The sequence below is a fragment of the Pogona vitticeps genome, chromosome 7 (genome assembly GCF_051106095.1).
Source record: "Pogona vitticeps strain Pit_001003342236 chromosome 7, PviZW2.1, whole genome shotgun sequence".
Classification (NCBI taxonomy): domain Eukaryota; kingdom Metazoa; phylum Chordata; class Lepidosauria; order Squamata; family Agamidae; genus Pogona; species Pogona vitticeps.
The window spans coordinates 15,398,474-15,415,165 of NC_135789.1; the positions used below are offsets into that span (position 1 = coordinate 15,398,474).

Genomic DNA, 16,692 nt, shown 5'->3' on the forward strand with positions numbered 1-16,692 from the left:
GAAAATAAAAGCATCCACGTCACCTCCTCGAAGCTGAAAATGTGCCATTGTTTAACCCGTGGCTTTGTTGAATTGAAATTTAGGGAGCCCTTGAGAATTTGGGGGAGCGGTGGGGGCCGGAAAGAAGGAATCCGGTGACATCAGGACTTGTGTCTTGTTTAGACTTCTATGCCTCTGAGAATATCATTTTGGCGCCTTTTGGCACATGTGCCATTTCTGGCCCTTTTCTGGTGTGCCTGAACACCATCGCTGTGCCCTCGAACTATCCTTGGGGTTTAAATTCTTGGTCGCCTTAATGCCCTGGTGGTCCGTATCTTATTCTTCTTTGCCACTTGAAGTGCCTGTTCGGCAGAAATGTAGGGAAACAAATAGACACCAAGACTCTGACTGGATTTGGGGAGGCTGAGCAACGGGGCCTCACCATCATCACCCAAATGTTCGTATTTGGGGGCTGAACTCGCTCGCCACTTGGGACTTTAGCTTCCCTTGTGGCAAAAAGGAGGAGAGAAGTAAATTCCTGAAATGATGGGGGAACTCAAGATGGGGGGGGGAGTGTCTTTTCCCAACCAAAGTAGATCTGTTGAGTCTGTTGACTATATGTTGACGTCTCTGTCAATCCTATTAATTCAGTGGGTCTACTCCAGCTGACACTTGTTATGTGTCATCAAGCTACTTAAGGTGACCCCATAAGGACCTGCGTTTGACAACCAGGCTCAGGTCTTGCAAACTCAAGGCCGTAGTTTCCTTCATTTTGGGGTCCATCTCTTAATGGGCCCTTCCTCATTTCCTACGGCCTCCCCCTTTTCCCAGACGCCACTAGTGGCTGGATGGAGGCCGGACTGGTTTATTGCAGCACAGACTTTTACAGATCCGAGCATCTCCAGGGAAGCAGGTTACATCATTTGCTAAAAATTCAGGCCGTGATAAATAGTGGTTAAGCTTTTTTGATGTTATGGGATTCGATTCTGCATTAGCAAATGCCCAGTGGCCGTATTGCTGGAAATTTTATTAAGGCCATTCTCAACTTTCTTTTCATTTATAGTTTTCCTTGGAGAGCTGATTTTTTGATGCAAAAACGCTCATAAGGGCACTCACATACGCATCTACTTCTCGTCTTGTGGTGATACGATCTTTGAAATCCTGAATTGGGGGGGGGGTGCTTCACCCTCTCTCAGTTCTGTCAAACGTAGGGTGCCTTTGAAACCGAACCCGTCTGGAAAATTTGCTCAAACAGGAAAGGCTGGCCCGCTGTGGGCGTTGCGTCCAAATATTTTTCTGTTTGTCGGTGGAAGAGTTAACTTCATTTTTTTGAAAGTATGGCAGATCAAAGTAATAGTTTTTTTAAAAAAATATTTCATCTTTTCCCCGCTCTTTTCCTCTCCCTCTCCAGCAGGTTTAGATGAACGGCCAGCCTCAGGTTCCTGGACGACTGGAGATCAAAACAACTCTACGTTTGACCAAGTCAGGGTAAGATCATGGGAGAGTTGAAAAACGGCTTCAGGATTTCTAGGCATCTCTTTGTCCCGGGAACAACTTTCCCTGTGGGGCTTTCTGTGGCTGTTGCACTACAACTCCCATGGTGCACAGCAGGAAGGGCCCTTGTCATCCAGAACATCTAGGGCTCTAGAATGTGTCCAAAGGGTAGCTCATTTGATGTTGTGGAGCAGCACTCTTGACAGGGCAGACCAAAGTGGAATGTACGGAGGGAAATAACCCTTTAGTGCTCGCCTGGAAGCAGATTGCTCACCCTAGGTGATCCGTCCCTTTCAAGGGCAAATGAATCTGCCTTAGGTGACATAGATTGATGCACTGTGATTGGGAAATGGTTTCTCTGAATGGTAGATCAATCAGAAACCCCCACAAATATAACCTCCTGCTCCTTGTGTTTAAACACCTGCACTTTTTTGTTTGTTTGTTTCATTTAGCAGGGCTATGGCGAAGGCTCACACTACAGCGAGCACAGGGACCTGCCATCCCATAATAGCATATCTTCATCCTCATTCCTCGGTTCTGGGATAGTAGGTAAGTGTCGCTGCTCTTTGCTTTTCCCCCTTCCGGCTGTTTACCAAGGGGGAGCATGGAGTCGGCGTCCAGATCGGCAGGACAGAAAGGTCGGGTCCTCGGCCTGACATAGATGAATCTTTTTGATGCTTTTCCGTCCTTTTGAGCTCCAGGAACATTCCCTGGATTTGCGAGAGAGGGATGTTAATTATGAATTCTCACCCCTTCCAAAACCAAATGCCCTTGGTGACGCAGAAGCGATACGGCGTTAACGCTTCCGAATGCCCTTCTCCCGCTGTCTTCTTTACTGCTTTGCTCCAGCTCCTGAACTGCGCTAATCATTACAAAGCTTGGTGTGGCGGTGGCGGGTGGGCGAACTCAAGAGATGAGCATTTACGGTGCACGCGCAGGGTGTTTGCATGCGGGCCCCGGTTCCGTGGTGTACATGAACGAACTCGGGACCCACATAAATTAAGTCGCTCCATTCGCTTCCTGTATCACTTCCCTTCCCCAATCCTTCCCTTTGTGAGTCATATTTGTGAATTAATTGTGGGGTGGTGGCACAGGGAGATCTCAGTATGGTTTAGGGGCATTGTCTTATCCCCGTAAGGAAACTGAGACACCAGAGCCGATCTCTTTCAAGTAATTATTTCTAGCAATTAACTTCTTTTCAGGAGCGAGCTTGCTAATCTAGGCCGCATTGTAACTGGCAAGCTCTTTGGACAATTGTTTTAATCGGTTCAGGGTGCTCTCCTTTCTTTCCCCCACCCTGCTTCCCCCCCTGCAGACATTGCTTTTAATCTCTGGGCTTATCTCTCCCCCCCCCTTTCCGTCCCACCCCCAGATCAGAACCTGTGTAGCTAATAGAATGATTGGATCTATGAATGTTGGTCTTATCTCTGAGGCCTCAGGCAGGTGGCACAGGCTGACCATGGGTTTTGTAGTCTTTCCATTCCCAGTATTTCCCCTTCTTTTATCCATGGTGTCTCTGCGGTTTTCACATTCTTTTCAACCATAATCTCTCCCTTTTGGTTTTGGTCTTCCCCTTAACCATGATATTTTCTGTCCTTTTTGATTGTGCCATGATATACTCCACTAAGCCAGGAGGGCTGGAATCCAGGTTAAATATTTACACCGGGGTAAGTCCATCAGCATAAGTCCCAGAGACCATTGGGCACTAGTTAAGAAATCAGTGATTATATTTATGGTCAACCACCGAGTTCTTCGGTTGCGCAGCTGAGATTTACGTTGCTGGGTTTGAACTGAAGCAAAAGAAGTCTGGCTGATATTTTTTATCTTCCTTCCAACTTCTGTGTTCCTTTATTGGAACCTCGATGATTTCTGATGCTTTGAAAGGTCCATGTTTTTGCATTCCTTTGGAGCCACAGTTAGTTGGGTTCCTGCTGTGGTTCTTGTGTTCGTTTGTGCATCTTGGTAAACGGGGTTTGAGCCACAGATCTGTCAAGAGACCCTCGCCCACCTGTGAAACTGGTTTAAAGCGGGTTTATCAACCCCAGTTACTGAGGTTTGGGGCCTCGCCCCCTTTGCCTTTGGCCTCGCCCATAACTGCAATGCTGCCCTGGAGACCATCCCTAGGATAATACTCAGCCCTCTCCACCCTTGCTATAGAAAAGGAAGGGTTTCATATCATCTCAATGGCCTTTGTATTTTTCATTCAAAAATATGAATTGGAAACAAAACCGAAAAGACACGGCCAACTGCAGGGGGATCATGCTGCCGGGAGGCCAAGAACGGATGTCATAACAATGAAGATTATTTCAGTCTCCCCCACAACCTGTACCCCTTTATTTTTCCTATCTTCAGTTGCAATGTTCACACCTTCCCTATTAAAGAAAAAAAGACTTTGTTGGTTCTCTCTAAAATCCCAAGATGTATTTTAATCCAGCCTCGAAGATGGGGGGAGGGGTTGGATCGAGTCACCTTCCTTTTTTGTACTCCCAGGAAACCCCCACTTAGGGTGATTTCCCTCCCAAAGAAGAGAGATGATTGCCTGAAGCTGCCCCCCCCCCCCGGCAAATGAGGCTGGTTTCTTGCCAATCCTGCACTTTAGACCTGCTCGGGGTTTATTTCTGCTGGCCAGAAAGAGGGAGGGAGGAAAGGGACTGTCGGGGTAACAAATTTAGCCCCTAAATCTCTTTTGAGAGAGGGAGAAAAATTAGATCAGTTAAAAATATTTTGCTGGGCAACCCCTTTGACCTCCCCTTTGCTTAACAGCCGCTCAGCCGCTCGAGAGGGCTGGAGAAGGTAGTGGGCAGCGAAGCACCCTTTGCTGGCTTTCCACTAACCCCATGGGAAGTTACTTTTTAAAAGTAATTCGTTCCAGCTCCCAAGACGCACGCAACTTTCTCCCCAAATCACAAATTGCTATTGTTAACTGCTGGTGACCTTTTGGGGGCCCTAAAATGGGAGTTTTGAAACGAAGGCCCTTCTCCCCCCCCCCATGCTTTGGCCACTGAGAGGCAGTACTGTGTAATGGTTAGACCAAGGGGGTTAGGATTTGAGCCCCTCTCTCAAAACGTTATTAAACAGACGTTTTGATCCACAAAGGAGGAAGGGCGGTAGAAGGCTATTGAGATACGGTCGGACTGCCTTTTCCACCGGCCTACCTCATGGGGTCGTTGTGAGGCCAGGAGAGTGCGGTATGCCCCTTTGAGCTTACCCACAGCTCTTAGTTTTCATGCTTTTAATCAGACCACTGAAATATCAAAAAAATAAAAAAAAAAGGGGGGGCAGAATGGTTGAAGTTCTCCTGGACTTTCTATCAGGCCTTGCATTGCAAAGGTGGGACAAGGGCGAAATCTTAAGGTCCACCCCACACCACACACTTGTTTTGCAAGCCTGCAGCCTGGGCTTTTTGAGTCTGGCCTTGAATGTCAGATCCTGAAACGACATCATCTAGGTCAGGGTGTCTTCATAGTGTTTCTGTTCCCCTCTGCAAACTCTGCCATGCCTGCCCTGCAGGAAAAGCCTTGCCCAGTTTGGATTCTTTTTCTGGTGGTCTCCTGAGCGTCTCATCCATGCTTGGTTTTGGACTTTTTTTGCACAACACCACGGCTTCTCCTTCCAGCCTGGCACCTACACATTCCTAGGGTTTGGCGCATCCCTCTTTTTCTGCAAACTTTTGATTTTTGCATCTTGGCATGTGTCATGCCTGCATAAATATAATCTCTTGCCACCCACCCACCCCTGGGACCCTCACAAACGGTTTTGTATTTTCCTTCCACTTCTAGGAAAAGGCACAGAAAGGGGGGGCTACTCATTCAGCAGAGAGGCAGGCATGCCACCTCTCACTCAGGTAAGCGGTTGCATTTTCTCACCCATGTGATGTCAGATGGGCTGCGGGTGGACAGGCGGAAATCCCCACGGGCACGATCTCATAGCAGAGCTGGTTGGGCTGTCAGGCAGAGAGCGGGCGGCCGATGGAGGGACGGGTGGCCACAGCCCTGGCTTTGGCAAGGGCTCATTGTCATAGGTTGCCCCTGAAAACATAGACAGAAAAAACCCTAAGCCTCGTGGCACCCTTTCAGGAAAAGAACATTATGACAGCCGGAGTTCTTTCGGGCTACAATCCGTACGAGGCGGATGTAATCAGGATTAAATCTGGGAGAGGACTACAGTATATAGTCTCAGAATTTGCATTCCAGACACATCTGAGAAGGGTGTGAGCTAGCAAAAAGGAACACACAAGGGATGGAGTTTAGGGTCCTTGGTGGGTTGGAGGTAGCCCTTCTGGAGACCCCCGGTTTCTAAGTTTTGCTGGAGCAAATAAAGAAGGAAAAAAAGGGGGCTCAAGCCCCCAACTTGGTTGGGCAGGGCTTGGACACCCGGGCATATGTCTGTCCTTGCCTTTTTGACGATGATGACTCCTGCAGAAACCGGGCACCCTTAGGGAGTTTCTTCGGCCCAGAAGGGCTGGTTGTGCTTAATGTATTTATTTATTAGGGATGACATGCTTTCCCCTTTTCACGTTTGTTTTCTTTCTTCCCCATCCACCTTTTTCTGCAGTCTGGCTTCCTGCCGGGTGAAATGGGGATTTCAAGTCCCACCACACTCTCCCCGACGGGAGTGAAGGGAGGGTCACAGTACTATCCTTACGCCAACAACCCTCGCCGGAGAGGGGCCGAAAGCAGCATAGGTAGGTGACCCCCCCCATTGAAGGGCGTGGGAGAGAGCATATGTATCCCCCCCCAGGTGTGTAGCGGACAAAGTGGGCACCAGGTGGGGGGGGCTAAATCAAAACCTACTGGTTCAATTGCTAGATGTCTTGCAGTCTTTACCAAGGGGGGGGGGTGATTCAAATGAGAGGAAGGCATGTTTTTTAAAAAGACATGACTCTGTGATTGCTACTTGGGTGTAAACTGTTCACCTCTTGGCCCTTCGTGTTCTTCTTTGGGAGCCTCTCCTTTCCCCGTGATGCTAAGGGGGCTGGCATTTTACAGAGGAGGAACACTGAGATTAAGAGCTGAACCGTTGAACACGAGAGTGACCACAGGAGAAAAGGATGGGTTTTATTTAAACGGGTTGTTTTAATTTGAAAAAAAAAACTGGTCTGCTCTCCTTCAAGTGAAGTTTTTGAGGGATCTGCTGCTTGTCTCCCCAATGCCTGGCCTGATCCGAGTAGGGAGTAAATCCTTGACTTCTTTGGGTGCTACTTTCATTTCTGCTCTGTCCAAAAGAAAAAGAAAACAACCTGACACCACACCTTTCCATTGCCCCTTCCGACGTATCCTCTCCTTGCAACTAGCTCCTTCCTAACTCTTGGGAAGCCCTCCCCCAACTCTCCCCGCGTCCACTCGCACACTCCTGGCTTATTATGGGATGGAGCGGAGGTGGCCCCGTTTGCTTTTGCCTTGAGGAGCAAAACCTGCTCCAAATGCAGACATCTGGCTTCCATTGAGGGCCAGGAATGCCAAGAATGGAGACCTGTTGCAAAAGCCTGCCATGTGGTTTTCTTTTCTTTTTCTTTCTTTCTTTCTTTCTTTCTTTCTTTCTTTCCTTTCTTTCTTTCTTTCTTTCTTTCTTTCTTTCTTTCTTTCTTTCTTTCTCTCTCTCTCTTTCCCTCCCTTTTAATTCATTTCCTCCCTCCCTTCCTTTCTTTTCGATTGGTTCATTCATTGGTTGTCAAACATAAAAAACAGAAAGGAGTTCTGATCCTTCTCACTCTTACCATACGGTTTCGGTTCCAATGTTTGCGACCGTGTTCCCTGAGAATCCCTTTTCTCCTTGGTAGACCCATTGCCCTATGGAGGCCACCATCATTTGGCAGATGCCACAGGTGTCTATCATTGCCTCTCCAGTTGTTCGGAGCAGGGCCTTAAGCACAGTGGCCCCTGCTATGGAAAACAATCTCCCTTTTGTATTTGTGTTGATAATTCTTAATGTTGGGTGGAGGTTGAAGACACAGCTGAGTTGATTTTGTATCCCCGATGCCTGCCTGTTACTGGATTTTAGCTGCCGCTTATTAGTGACCTCTTTCACTGATATTATTAAAAATATTTCTTGATTTGCTTCTCCCGTTCAGATGGACAGCCGAAAAAAGTTCGAAAGGTGCCTCCGGGACTCCCCTCTTCGGTAAGCCACTTCCTTCTTGATAAATCTAGCAGGTAGGAAATTCTGTAGTTGTTTGATTTACTCATTTTTCTGGCTCCCCTCATTCTCATTGGCTGAGCTTCTGTGATGTCACTGTATGTCTGTTTCCCTGTTGGCTGATGGCCGGAGCGAAGGGAAAGGGCCTGTGTTGGCATGTCAAAAACAGGGCAAGAAAGATCTTGAACGCGCACACTGAAGGTTGTTCGAGGAGAAAATCACAAAGATGGCGTGAACTTAAGAGGTCATCTAGTCCAACCTCAAATTCCGTGGTTTCTACAGTTCAAAGAGGTGTTGCTGTTTTAATAAAAGGAGAACCAAACCCGACTGGGAGTTCTTTTGGAGTTTTGCTTAAGGCAGCGTTTTAAGCTCCTGTTTTTTACTTGCGTCTCAGCCGGAATCAGGAATATTTTCTTCTTAAAAAAAAGACATATTGTAGTTTAGACCGGCTGGACTTCTGAGTGGATGTGTTGTTCTGTGTGCTGATTCATTTGTATCCTCCTGTTTCCTCCCATTGTCTATTCTTTTATGGTAAACCACATGAGTTATTACTTAATCTATTTTTGATTTCTTTTTCTTTTTCTTTTTTTTGGGGTGAAGTAGAAACGCAGCATAGAATTGTTCACATGGAGACCTCCTCCTCTCTTGGAAAGCTGCTTGACAGGGCTGCTCAAGGCTCAGAAATGGTCAAAAATTAAAGAGTGGTGTGTGTGTGTGTGTGTGTGTGAGAGAGAGAGAGAGAGAGAGAACAGGAAATGACTGGACATTTGTGTCCAGTTTTGCTTTTACTTGTTTGTCTGCCAGGCTAGATCAGGGCTGGAGGGGAGATGTGGAAAAGCAGCTATTCCTGGAGTAAGGGGGAAAGGTGTGGGGGGGGGTTGAGACACCATGGGGGCTTCTGGGGTGTTTAGAAACAGCTGCTGGGGAGGCTGCAAATGGCCCGCAGTGCAGGCGGTGTTTTGTGTATTCCGGTTTATTTATCCAAAGTTGAAACAGTGAGCCTGAGATGAAATGTAAAGGGTTGTATAAATGGATTTTTTTTCTCTCCCCACCCCCATTTCGGGGAAAAAAAATGAGATGCAACTCTTCCCAACCCACCCGACTCCACCACTACATCTTTTCTCCAGGTGAACAGCAGGAAATGATCTCAACCTTGCAGCCTGGCAGGGCAGGCGCGACGGAGCGGCACGGGGGCTCAGCCTCTTGATTTTTTTTAAAAAATAAATTTTTGGCCAGCGGAGGCATAAAATCCCAGTCAGCCGTGGTGGGGAAAGGGGTGGTGGTGGAGGACAGCAAGGCGGTGTGCAATCCTGGGAGCTGGGTCTTGATTTAGGGTTTCCTGTTTCGGGCCGGCCAAAGAAAGGCCAGAAAACCTCCCGAGGGGGCCCTGACCTTCACTAGCTGGCTGGCTGGCTGCCACCCAGTTGAGCGTCCACCTAGCCTGGGGTTCTCCTCCCCTGCTTTTAAAACGTTTTTAGCTCTGCACAAAGTCAGTTTTCTTTTTTCTTCCCCATAGCCGCCCTCTCTTTCTCTCAATCGTTGCCTTTAAAAAAAAATTTCCGGCTGCATGGCTCAAGTTTTCCCAATAAGCTTGGTGTCTTCTAACATCTATGATTCTAAGGTGGAGGGACTGCCAAATCTCTCTCTCTCTCTCTAGTTGCAACGATATCTTTTTGGGCGATTTGGGGGGGGGGAGTTTGAACCCATGGGAGCAAAACAGCTTGCTTTTTTGAATGCCAGCGTTGATCTCGTTCTTTGGGATGGTGGGAGTAATACAATTTCGGGACACACCGTCATGTTCGAAAGAACAGGAAGTGAGGCGAGGCGATCCTCTCAGGGAGAGCTTGAGATCCAGCAGCTCTTGCTTATTTTCCTTTTCTGTTTCACCTCAATTTGTACGGCTTCCAAAGGAATGAAGTGTGTGTGTTGCCGGGGGGGGGGTGTTCTTCACATCGGTCAAACTGAACTTTGATGAAATCTCATTGAACCCAGGAAAATTCTCATTTACCCGAGCCATGTGCGGGTCATCACACCAAGTTTATGGGTGCTCTCGCTCTCTCTCTTTCTCCTTCCCTCCGTCTTTATTTCAAGACGCTCTCCCTTCAAATGTCTTACCCTACCCCATAGCAAATGGGAGTTCTGTGCCCTTCAGAAGCTTGCCCTGGGGCAGAGGTTGATGGCACGGGTGAAGCGGTCAGTGAATGAAAATCCGCTCCTTGTGCCGGTTTGGGGGAGCGCTTTGGTGCAGACTTTCCTCCTTGTTTGATGTATCTGAGAGTAAAAGGAGGAGCCGGATGACATTTGCAAGTCCAGCCGGGGTTTTTCCCTCCGCCTGGGGTACATTATAACTAAATCGCGTCACCCACCCCGTGGCCTTCTAAAGGCGAGAGCTAGAGGCAGGCAGCTTGGATGATAAGGTGGCACCCATATCTTCTGGAAAATGGGGTGGTGGTGTGTAAATTAACATGCATTGTAGGGGAAGCACTGTCCAACTTAACCCTTCGAGGGGAATAATCGGGGACTCCCAGACGTAGCTTTCTCTGACTTTAAGGTTTCTCCTGCATGCATGCGTTCATTTCCTTTTCCTTTCCCCACCCCGAAAAGCTGCTCATTTCTCTCTCTCTCTCTGTCTCTCTCTCATGGCAACACCTTCCCTGCCCCCCAACCTCTTTCGGTCTCCCATCCTCCCACCCCCACTCCTCCCACCCTCGGCATCATCACACAGCTGCCTGGAGAACCTGGCCAGGCGCCAAGCGCTGGCAGATGGCATGGGGCTATTATTCGTGCTTTGCTGGAGTCCCAGTCCCGGCTCCTGCTATTTAATCAAATTATAGGAAAAGGCAATTTACTGGGATTTCTTATTCTTTGTAGCCGGCTTCATTCCCCCGCTCTGCTTCTCCGGCGCTCTCCCCGACTGCTTCATTCCCTCCCCCCACGAGCGCCCTCTCTTTCCTATACCCCCCACTTTTCGCTCCAGTACACATCTCTCTCCTATCTACACACACACACACAAACACACACACACACACAAATGCAGAAGAGGTTTCAGCATCCAACTTGCAAAATCCTCCCCTCCCTCATTCAGCCCTCTACGTTTTGTTCATTTAAATACTTTATTTATTGCTTCTTTGACACACACCCATGACAAAAAAAAGTGCTGCACAGCCGTAAAAACGTGTGCTGCAGGATACAAAGCCATCTAGTAAAAAAGACCTCGAAAGCACGTGGCTGAAATGCCGACACACCACCCCCAACCCCGCCTGTGACCAGAAACCCCTTTGTGTGTGTTTTTTTTTCCCCCCCTTTTTAAACATACGGGAGAAGGCTCCCAAAAGCTCTATATTTGAACTGTGGTGTTCATTCTGAAGCTCTCGAGCCAGGAGGAGATGAGGTTCTGTTTCCTCCTCTTCAGATCCGAATCCTTTCAGTTTAGTCATATTTTGCAATCCAGGGCGAAGCTTCCCACAGGTCTCACAGAGACGCACAGCCTGGTTACGTCTTAAGAATGGCCGAGCAGGCTGCCGTAAACCTGGGACAAGATGTTTATTCACCTGATTCCACGCTCTTGGCTGAGACGTTTCTTTCCCGTCACCGGCTGATAGGAGATCTGAACATGGGGCCTCCTTTGAGGCAAAACAGAAGCTCTTTTCAAAAAATATGATTCAAACTCCCAATTTCACCCAACTCGGAGGCAGCTTTGGGAAGCTTTGGGAGGCCAGTGGGTTGCATCCAATCCAAATCGCCTTCGGTTGATCTCTCTTCTGCCATTCTGATCCCTACTGGCAATCATTTTTTTCAGCATCATGAATGTGCTCTCCTGGGTTAGAACGTCTAGCGCTAGCCTGCTGTCCTGACTAAGCTTCCAACTCATTTTCCCCCACAAGCTTTTTGTCCACCATTTACTGGTTCTAGTGGTGGAAGCGACTTAATTTTGTTTCATGCCACGAGGAAAGCAGTGTAGTGTAATGGTTAATGTGTTGTACTGGGACTTTGGAGAACAGCCATGCTCAAGTTTAGAGGTCTGTCTGGGCTCCCTACATAGCCATGGGACTGTTGCTTCTTCATTGCTATGCTTTGACAATTGTTTCCCCCTCCAAAGGGATGACTCCCAGATTGTTTGGACTCCTCACTCCTATCATGCTGAGCCCACATGCCCAGTAGGGGAGGATGGGACTTGTAGTCCCAAATATCTGGCAAGGCACCCGAAGGGCGGAAGGTGGGTTTTCAAGCTGGCTGTGGACCAAAGGCCACCTTCACAGCTCACCGCAAACCCGATTAAGAGGGCTTTCTCAAAAAGTGTGGGTTCATTGCCAAGCGGTAACCTTCCCTGTTTTCCTCAACAGGTGTATCCACCCAACTCCAGCGACGAATACAACCGGGAACCAGGTGGCTACGCCCCTTCCAAGCCTCCCAGCACTGTGTATCCAGGAGCTTTTTATATGCCAGGTGAGCCTCCTGGGCCGAGGTAGATTACCTGTTGGGTAATAATAGCGGTGGCAATGAGCCATTCTTCTCCTCTCTCACACACACACATTTTCTCCTTTTTGCTGGATTTGGTTTGTTTCTTTATTTATTTGCTACTGGCGCCTGGTGGCTGCCCGCCCTTTGAAGTCTATAAAACATTGACTTGTTTTCACCCGTCCGTTGCCACCCCTTGTAAGGCCCTGCTCTGCCCCACGGTGAAGCCGATTGCGGCACCCGTGTCAAGGACCACAAACGGGTCTCACAAGAGAGGACGATGGTTCCTCTCTGGTCTAACCATGTATCCGGCGTAGGGGCTTTAAAAAAAATCAGGAGGGGAAAAGAAAAGAAGCCCACAAAAGCGCTGGTCGTTTTTCATTCTTTCTTGCAGACGGTCTCCCCAACTCGGCTGATCTGTGGAGCTCCTCCGGCACCATGGGGCAGTCAAATTATGGGGCCATTTTAGGCACCTCTTCCTCTCCGCTCCCGCAGCCAGGCAATTTCAGCGGTCTTCACCAGCATGAACGGATGGTAATGGGGGGCCGATTCCTGAGGGTGGTGTGGGCTGGACCGAGGATTGGAATTTCAGAAGCGTGTCACCTGTATGCTGCGTCATCTGTGCGTGTTTGAGCATTTTTGTGTCTCCGCTTTCCTCCTCTAGAATTACCAGATGCACCCCGGAGAAGTCAACGGCGGCCTTCCCTCTGTCTCCGGGTTTTCATCCGCCTCTACCCAGTACGGCGTTTCCAGCCACACGCCCCCCATCGGTGGGACAGAGACCGTGATGGGTCAGTCTTCCTCTTTCCTTTCCTAGCTTGGAGGCTATTTTCTTTCTTTCCTTCCCAGCCGCTCTCTCAGTCCCCGGTAGGATTTCCGCCCCAGGGTGCGGTAGTTCAAGGGTGTGAGATTCGGACAGGCGAGGGATCCGGAGACCCAGGTTCCAATCCCGGCTGGGATTCTCTGGGCTTGATCTACCTTGTAAGGAGGTTGTGAAAATGGAGCAAAGAGGATCACATGCACCCCCTTGTGGTCAGAAGTCGTTAAGAAGCAAAATAATCATTCTCGTAACACATGCCCCAGTCTTGTTATGCTGTCGGGGTTACCAGTGGTTGTCTGGATTATATCACCCCGAGCAGGAGGACGCTGGGGTGATGCTATTTTCGTTTTCTCCCCGTTCTATCTGCCTCTTTTGCCTGCATGCACACACACTATTTCAGGTGCCTCCTTGGTGTTTTCCTCCAGCCACCGCCTCCTCCGCATCCCTTCCCCCTCTCGCACATGTAGGTTAATCCCCCCGGGGTGGGGAAGGAGTAAGCGGAAACCCATCAGCGCCAAGCCGGCAGAAATAGATCTGTTTAGTTTTAAGCCTCTGTCTGGGGACTTTGTATGCGCTGTGACGCCTGCCATCCTCATGATGGTCGGGGAGCGAAAAATTTTCATCCACGCCACCTTTTCTGTTCTCCTGATTTTTTTCCGCACCTGTGTGCTGTGCTTTTTTTGGGGGAGGGGGAAGGTCGGGGATACATTTTTAAAATCCCCGTTCTGTCCGTGTGTGTGTGTGTGTGTGTTGTTTGTGTAGACTGGCCCCTCCCGAAACAGCGATGCTAGAGGCCGGAAGTGGAAGCATCCACAGGGGGAAGCCTCGGCTGGACGAGATAATGCGGATCAAAAGGAAAGGAAGGGACTCAGATCAAGGCCAGGGCTTGAGTTTTGCATTACAGGGCTAAAAACCCAAAGCACGCTCTAATCCCCCCCATCCCTTGCCCCGCTATAAACCCCCTTTTTTCTGCACGGCAAAGCCCCCTCCCCAAATCGTATATTCTTATTTAAACCCCACTCTTTTACTGGGACGTTTGGCCAACTGTGACCGAGCCTCCAGGGCGATGGGATACGTAGTGAAAAGGAGGCATACAGGGAAGAGGTTTTAAACCCCAATATATGGGTGTAAGTGGGAAATGGTTGGTAACAATTTTTTTCTCTCCTGTCTTTTCCCTCTCTGGAATTTACTTGGGGAGGAAGACCTGGAAAGACATGGAAGGCGATGGTATACGGCTTTGTTTACATCTGCTCTCCATCCTGGCACTTACTTTAAAGGTTGAATCCCCCTCCGGCACCACCACCCCTCTGGCTTCAAACCTTTAGCCAAATCTTTGGACTTCTACAGCATTTTCCCCTCCCCGCCCCCTCCCCCAAAATAAAGCAATCTGGTGAAGCCTTCTGCAGAGCTCAAAACCTTGCACAGTTTGTGAATGTCCAGTTGGTCTCAATAAAGCGGTGTCTTGCTGATATACTTTGCATTTATTTTTCTCTCTAACATCCTGTTATTTCGCATCCACAGTTTACCGGTTTTGCTTTATGGGGCGCGGGATGGGGAGGAGGGAGAGAGAAATTAAATATCTTGGGTCCTGGGAGTAAACCCCAAACCTCTGAAAAACCTTTGAGATTTCTGATGTTTTCGAGCAGATGCTCTCTTCCCGGTCTTGTGGCCATGAAGTCTAGTCACTTTTTAACCATTCAATTGCAAGGTGGATATTCTTAACAAGCTCAGCTCTCGGTTTTGGTAGAGAGGGCTAATTTTCTGCCGCCTGAGGTTGACAATGAGTGTTTCTGTCATTTTATCTTTTCTTCCACTCCAGGTAACCGAGGAACCAGTGCTGGAAGTTCAGGGGACGCCCTTGGGAAAGCTTTAGCTTCGGTGAGCCCCACGAAAAGCTTTTTGTTAATTTTATCATCATCATCATCGTCATCATCAAAGCTCACACTCTGCTTCCCGCCCACCCATGCACTCCAAACCTAACATTTTAGTCTGTTTTTCATTTTTTCCCTTTTCAGATCTACTCCCCGGATCACTCAAGCAATAATTTCTCTTCTAACCCATCCACGCCGGTGGGATCCCCTCAGGGCATAACAGGCAAGCCTTTTGAATTCGTGCGGGGGGGGGGGGAACCTTGTGGTAAAGGTGTAGCATCCACAGCCAAGAGCAGTCTGTCTGGGCAGGAGAAGCTAGCAGCCCAAACAAACAATTCCTTCATTTAATTTGGGGGGGGGGGGGGGAGACCAGGAAAAGGTTCTGTTTTCTTCCTACCCCAAATGACTAAGAAACATCTCTCCAGATGTTTGGGGGAAAGCTTAAATTGATGCCATGAAGGGGAAACAGGACAGAGCACAGGTGGTAGTGTGAAATTTTCTGTGCCCAGGTTTTTGTGGAGCAGGACTTGAACCCAGAACTCTCCTACTTTGTTACCCCCCTCCAAAAAAAAAGCCCTTGAAGTAGATCAGCCTGAGAGCAAGACAGAATAGCCAAAAGCCACCTAGTGCATTTTAGGGCTTAGTAGGGGATTCAAACTCGGATTCCCAAAGTTTCTTCCAACTGTGCTAACTACTGCACTGACTCCTATTCTCTGTTTCTTCTTTTTTTTCTTTTTCTTTTTCACCTCAGGTTCTTCACAGTGGCCCCGTGCCGGCGGGCAGGGTGCGCTATCCCCAAGCTACGAAGGGACCCTTCACACTTTGGTAGGCAACCCCCCCCTCCTTGCTTTCATCATGTCTTTACAATAAAGCGTGTAAAGTCATAAAATGCCAGGTCGGGCGCCAGCGGCCTTCTTGATCATCCTTGGCTTCCCTTCTCTGTACTTTTGCATGATCATATTCTGTGGAAAACCAGATTTGTGTCTCGTGTCTAGCTAGAAATATTTGCAAGAGCAGAAACCCTTGATTCTCAGGGAGTGCAATTTTTTCTCCTCCTTGGGGTGTCACCTTGGGATGTCAACAAGAAAGCACATATAGTTTTAAAATTTTTATGATGATGATTTCTTAGTCCAGAAACTGTTTCTGGAATCCTCCTATGACATCCTGCGCCACCTCTATTATTTTTCCTTTGTTTATCTCCTTTCCTTTCCCCTGTCGATTTCAACCCAAAACAGGTCTTTCACTTGGCAGGTTTCAGGGCTACTCGAGATTTTGAAGTTTATAGAAAGGGTTTGGGGCAATCTTTGGGGTGGGGGGGGGGGACACAGTTCCATGTGTCCTGGGCATCTGTCTCTCCTCCAGCAAAACAAAATGGAAGACCATCTCGACGAGGCGATCCACGTCCTTCGGAGCCACGCCGTCGGTCAGGGCAACCACAGGGAAATCCACGACCTCCTGGCGTCCGCCTCCGCGCACAGCACCTCTGTGGGCAGCCTCAGCCAATCCTTCCCCCCGGCCTCTGTCTTGCCCATCACCAATCGGCACTCGAACCTGGTAAGATCGGAAAGGGGGGTGCTGAGCCACTGGGGCAAATTCGCCCTCTTTTGCTTTTTATCTCTGACAAAGGAGCACGGTTGTGATGGAACGGCTTGTCTGAAAATCTGCGATGGCCACCTGTAATGTTTCTTCATTCTGTTTATATAGTATAGAAAGCAACTCAAAACAATGTTTGGGCCGTAACTCCATATTTCTGGCTTCTCTGCGTCTGTGGATTTTGAATTCTGCCGTGCTGTCACCTTAAATATTGGCTGTTATTTACTCACGCTGCATATTCACCAGAAGGGAGGGGTGGGGGGGGAGCAGGAATGGTACAAGTGGCTCAGAAACGGTCTCTAAATATATAGGATCTGGACTGGCCCTTGAGACTTTTGAGCA

The 16,692-nt window shown here is 48.7% G+C and overlaps 2 protein-coding genes across 15 annotated transcripts in view; one reads left to right on the plus strand and one right to left on the minus strand.

Annotated features, from left to right (window-relative positions):
- The window catches only part of MOB3A (MOB kinase activator 3A), a 337,768-nt gene that overhangs the window by 109,802 nt on the left and 211,274 nt on the right, over positions 1–16,692 (minus strand). The gene's annotated exons all lie outside the window — the stretch shown is intronic.
- TCF3 (transcription factor 3) overlaps positions 1–16,692 on the plus strand; it is a 54,543-nt gene that overhangs the window by 24,425 nt on the left and 13,426 nt on the right. For 6 of the 14 annotated variants that reach the window (XM_020780831.3, XM_020780835.3, XM_020780838.3 and 3 more), the window contains exons 4-15: positions 1,391–1,467; positions 1,926–2,022; positions 5,253–5,317; positions 6,028–6,157; positions 7,544–7,593; positions 11,952–12,054; positions 12,461–12,600; positions 12,731–12,857; positions 14,706–14,764; positions 14,902–14,980; positions 15,509–15,582; positions 16,120–16,311. In XM_020780831.3, the coding sequence (XP_020636490.3) occupies positions 1,391–1,467; positions 1,926–2,022; positions 5,253–5,317; positions 6,028–6,157; positions 7,544–7,593; positions 11,952–12,054; positions 12,461–12,600; positions 12,731–12,857; positions 14,706–14,764; positions 14,902–14,980; positions 15,509–15,582; positions 16,120–16,311 (1,193 nt within the window). The remainder of the gene's footprint in view (positions 1–1,390; positions 1,468–1,925; positions 2,023–5,252; positions 5,318–6,027; positions 6,158–7,543; positions 7,594–11,951; positions 12,055–12,460; positions 12,601–12,730; positions 12,858–14,705; positions 14,765–14,901; positions 14,981–15,508; positions 15,583–16,119; positions 16,312–16,692) is intronic. The other 8 variants (XM_020780832.3, XM_020780839.3, XM_020780842.3 and 5 more) reach the window with 3 other exon arrangements.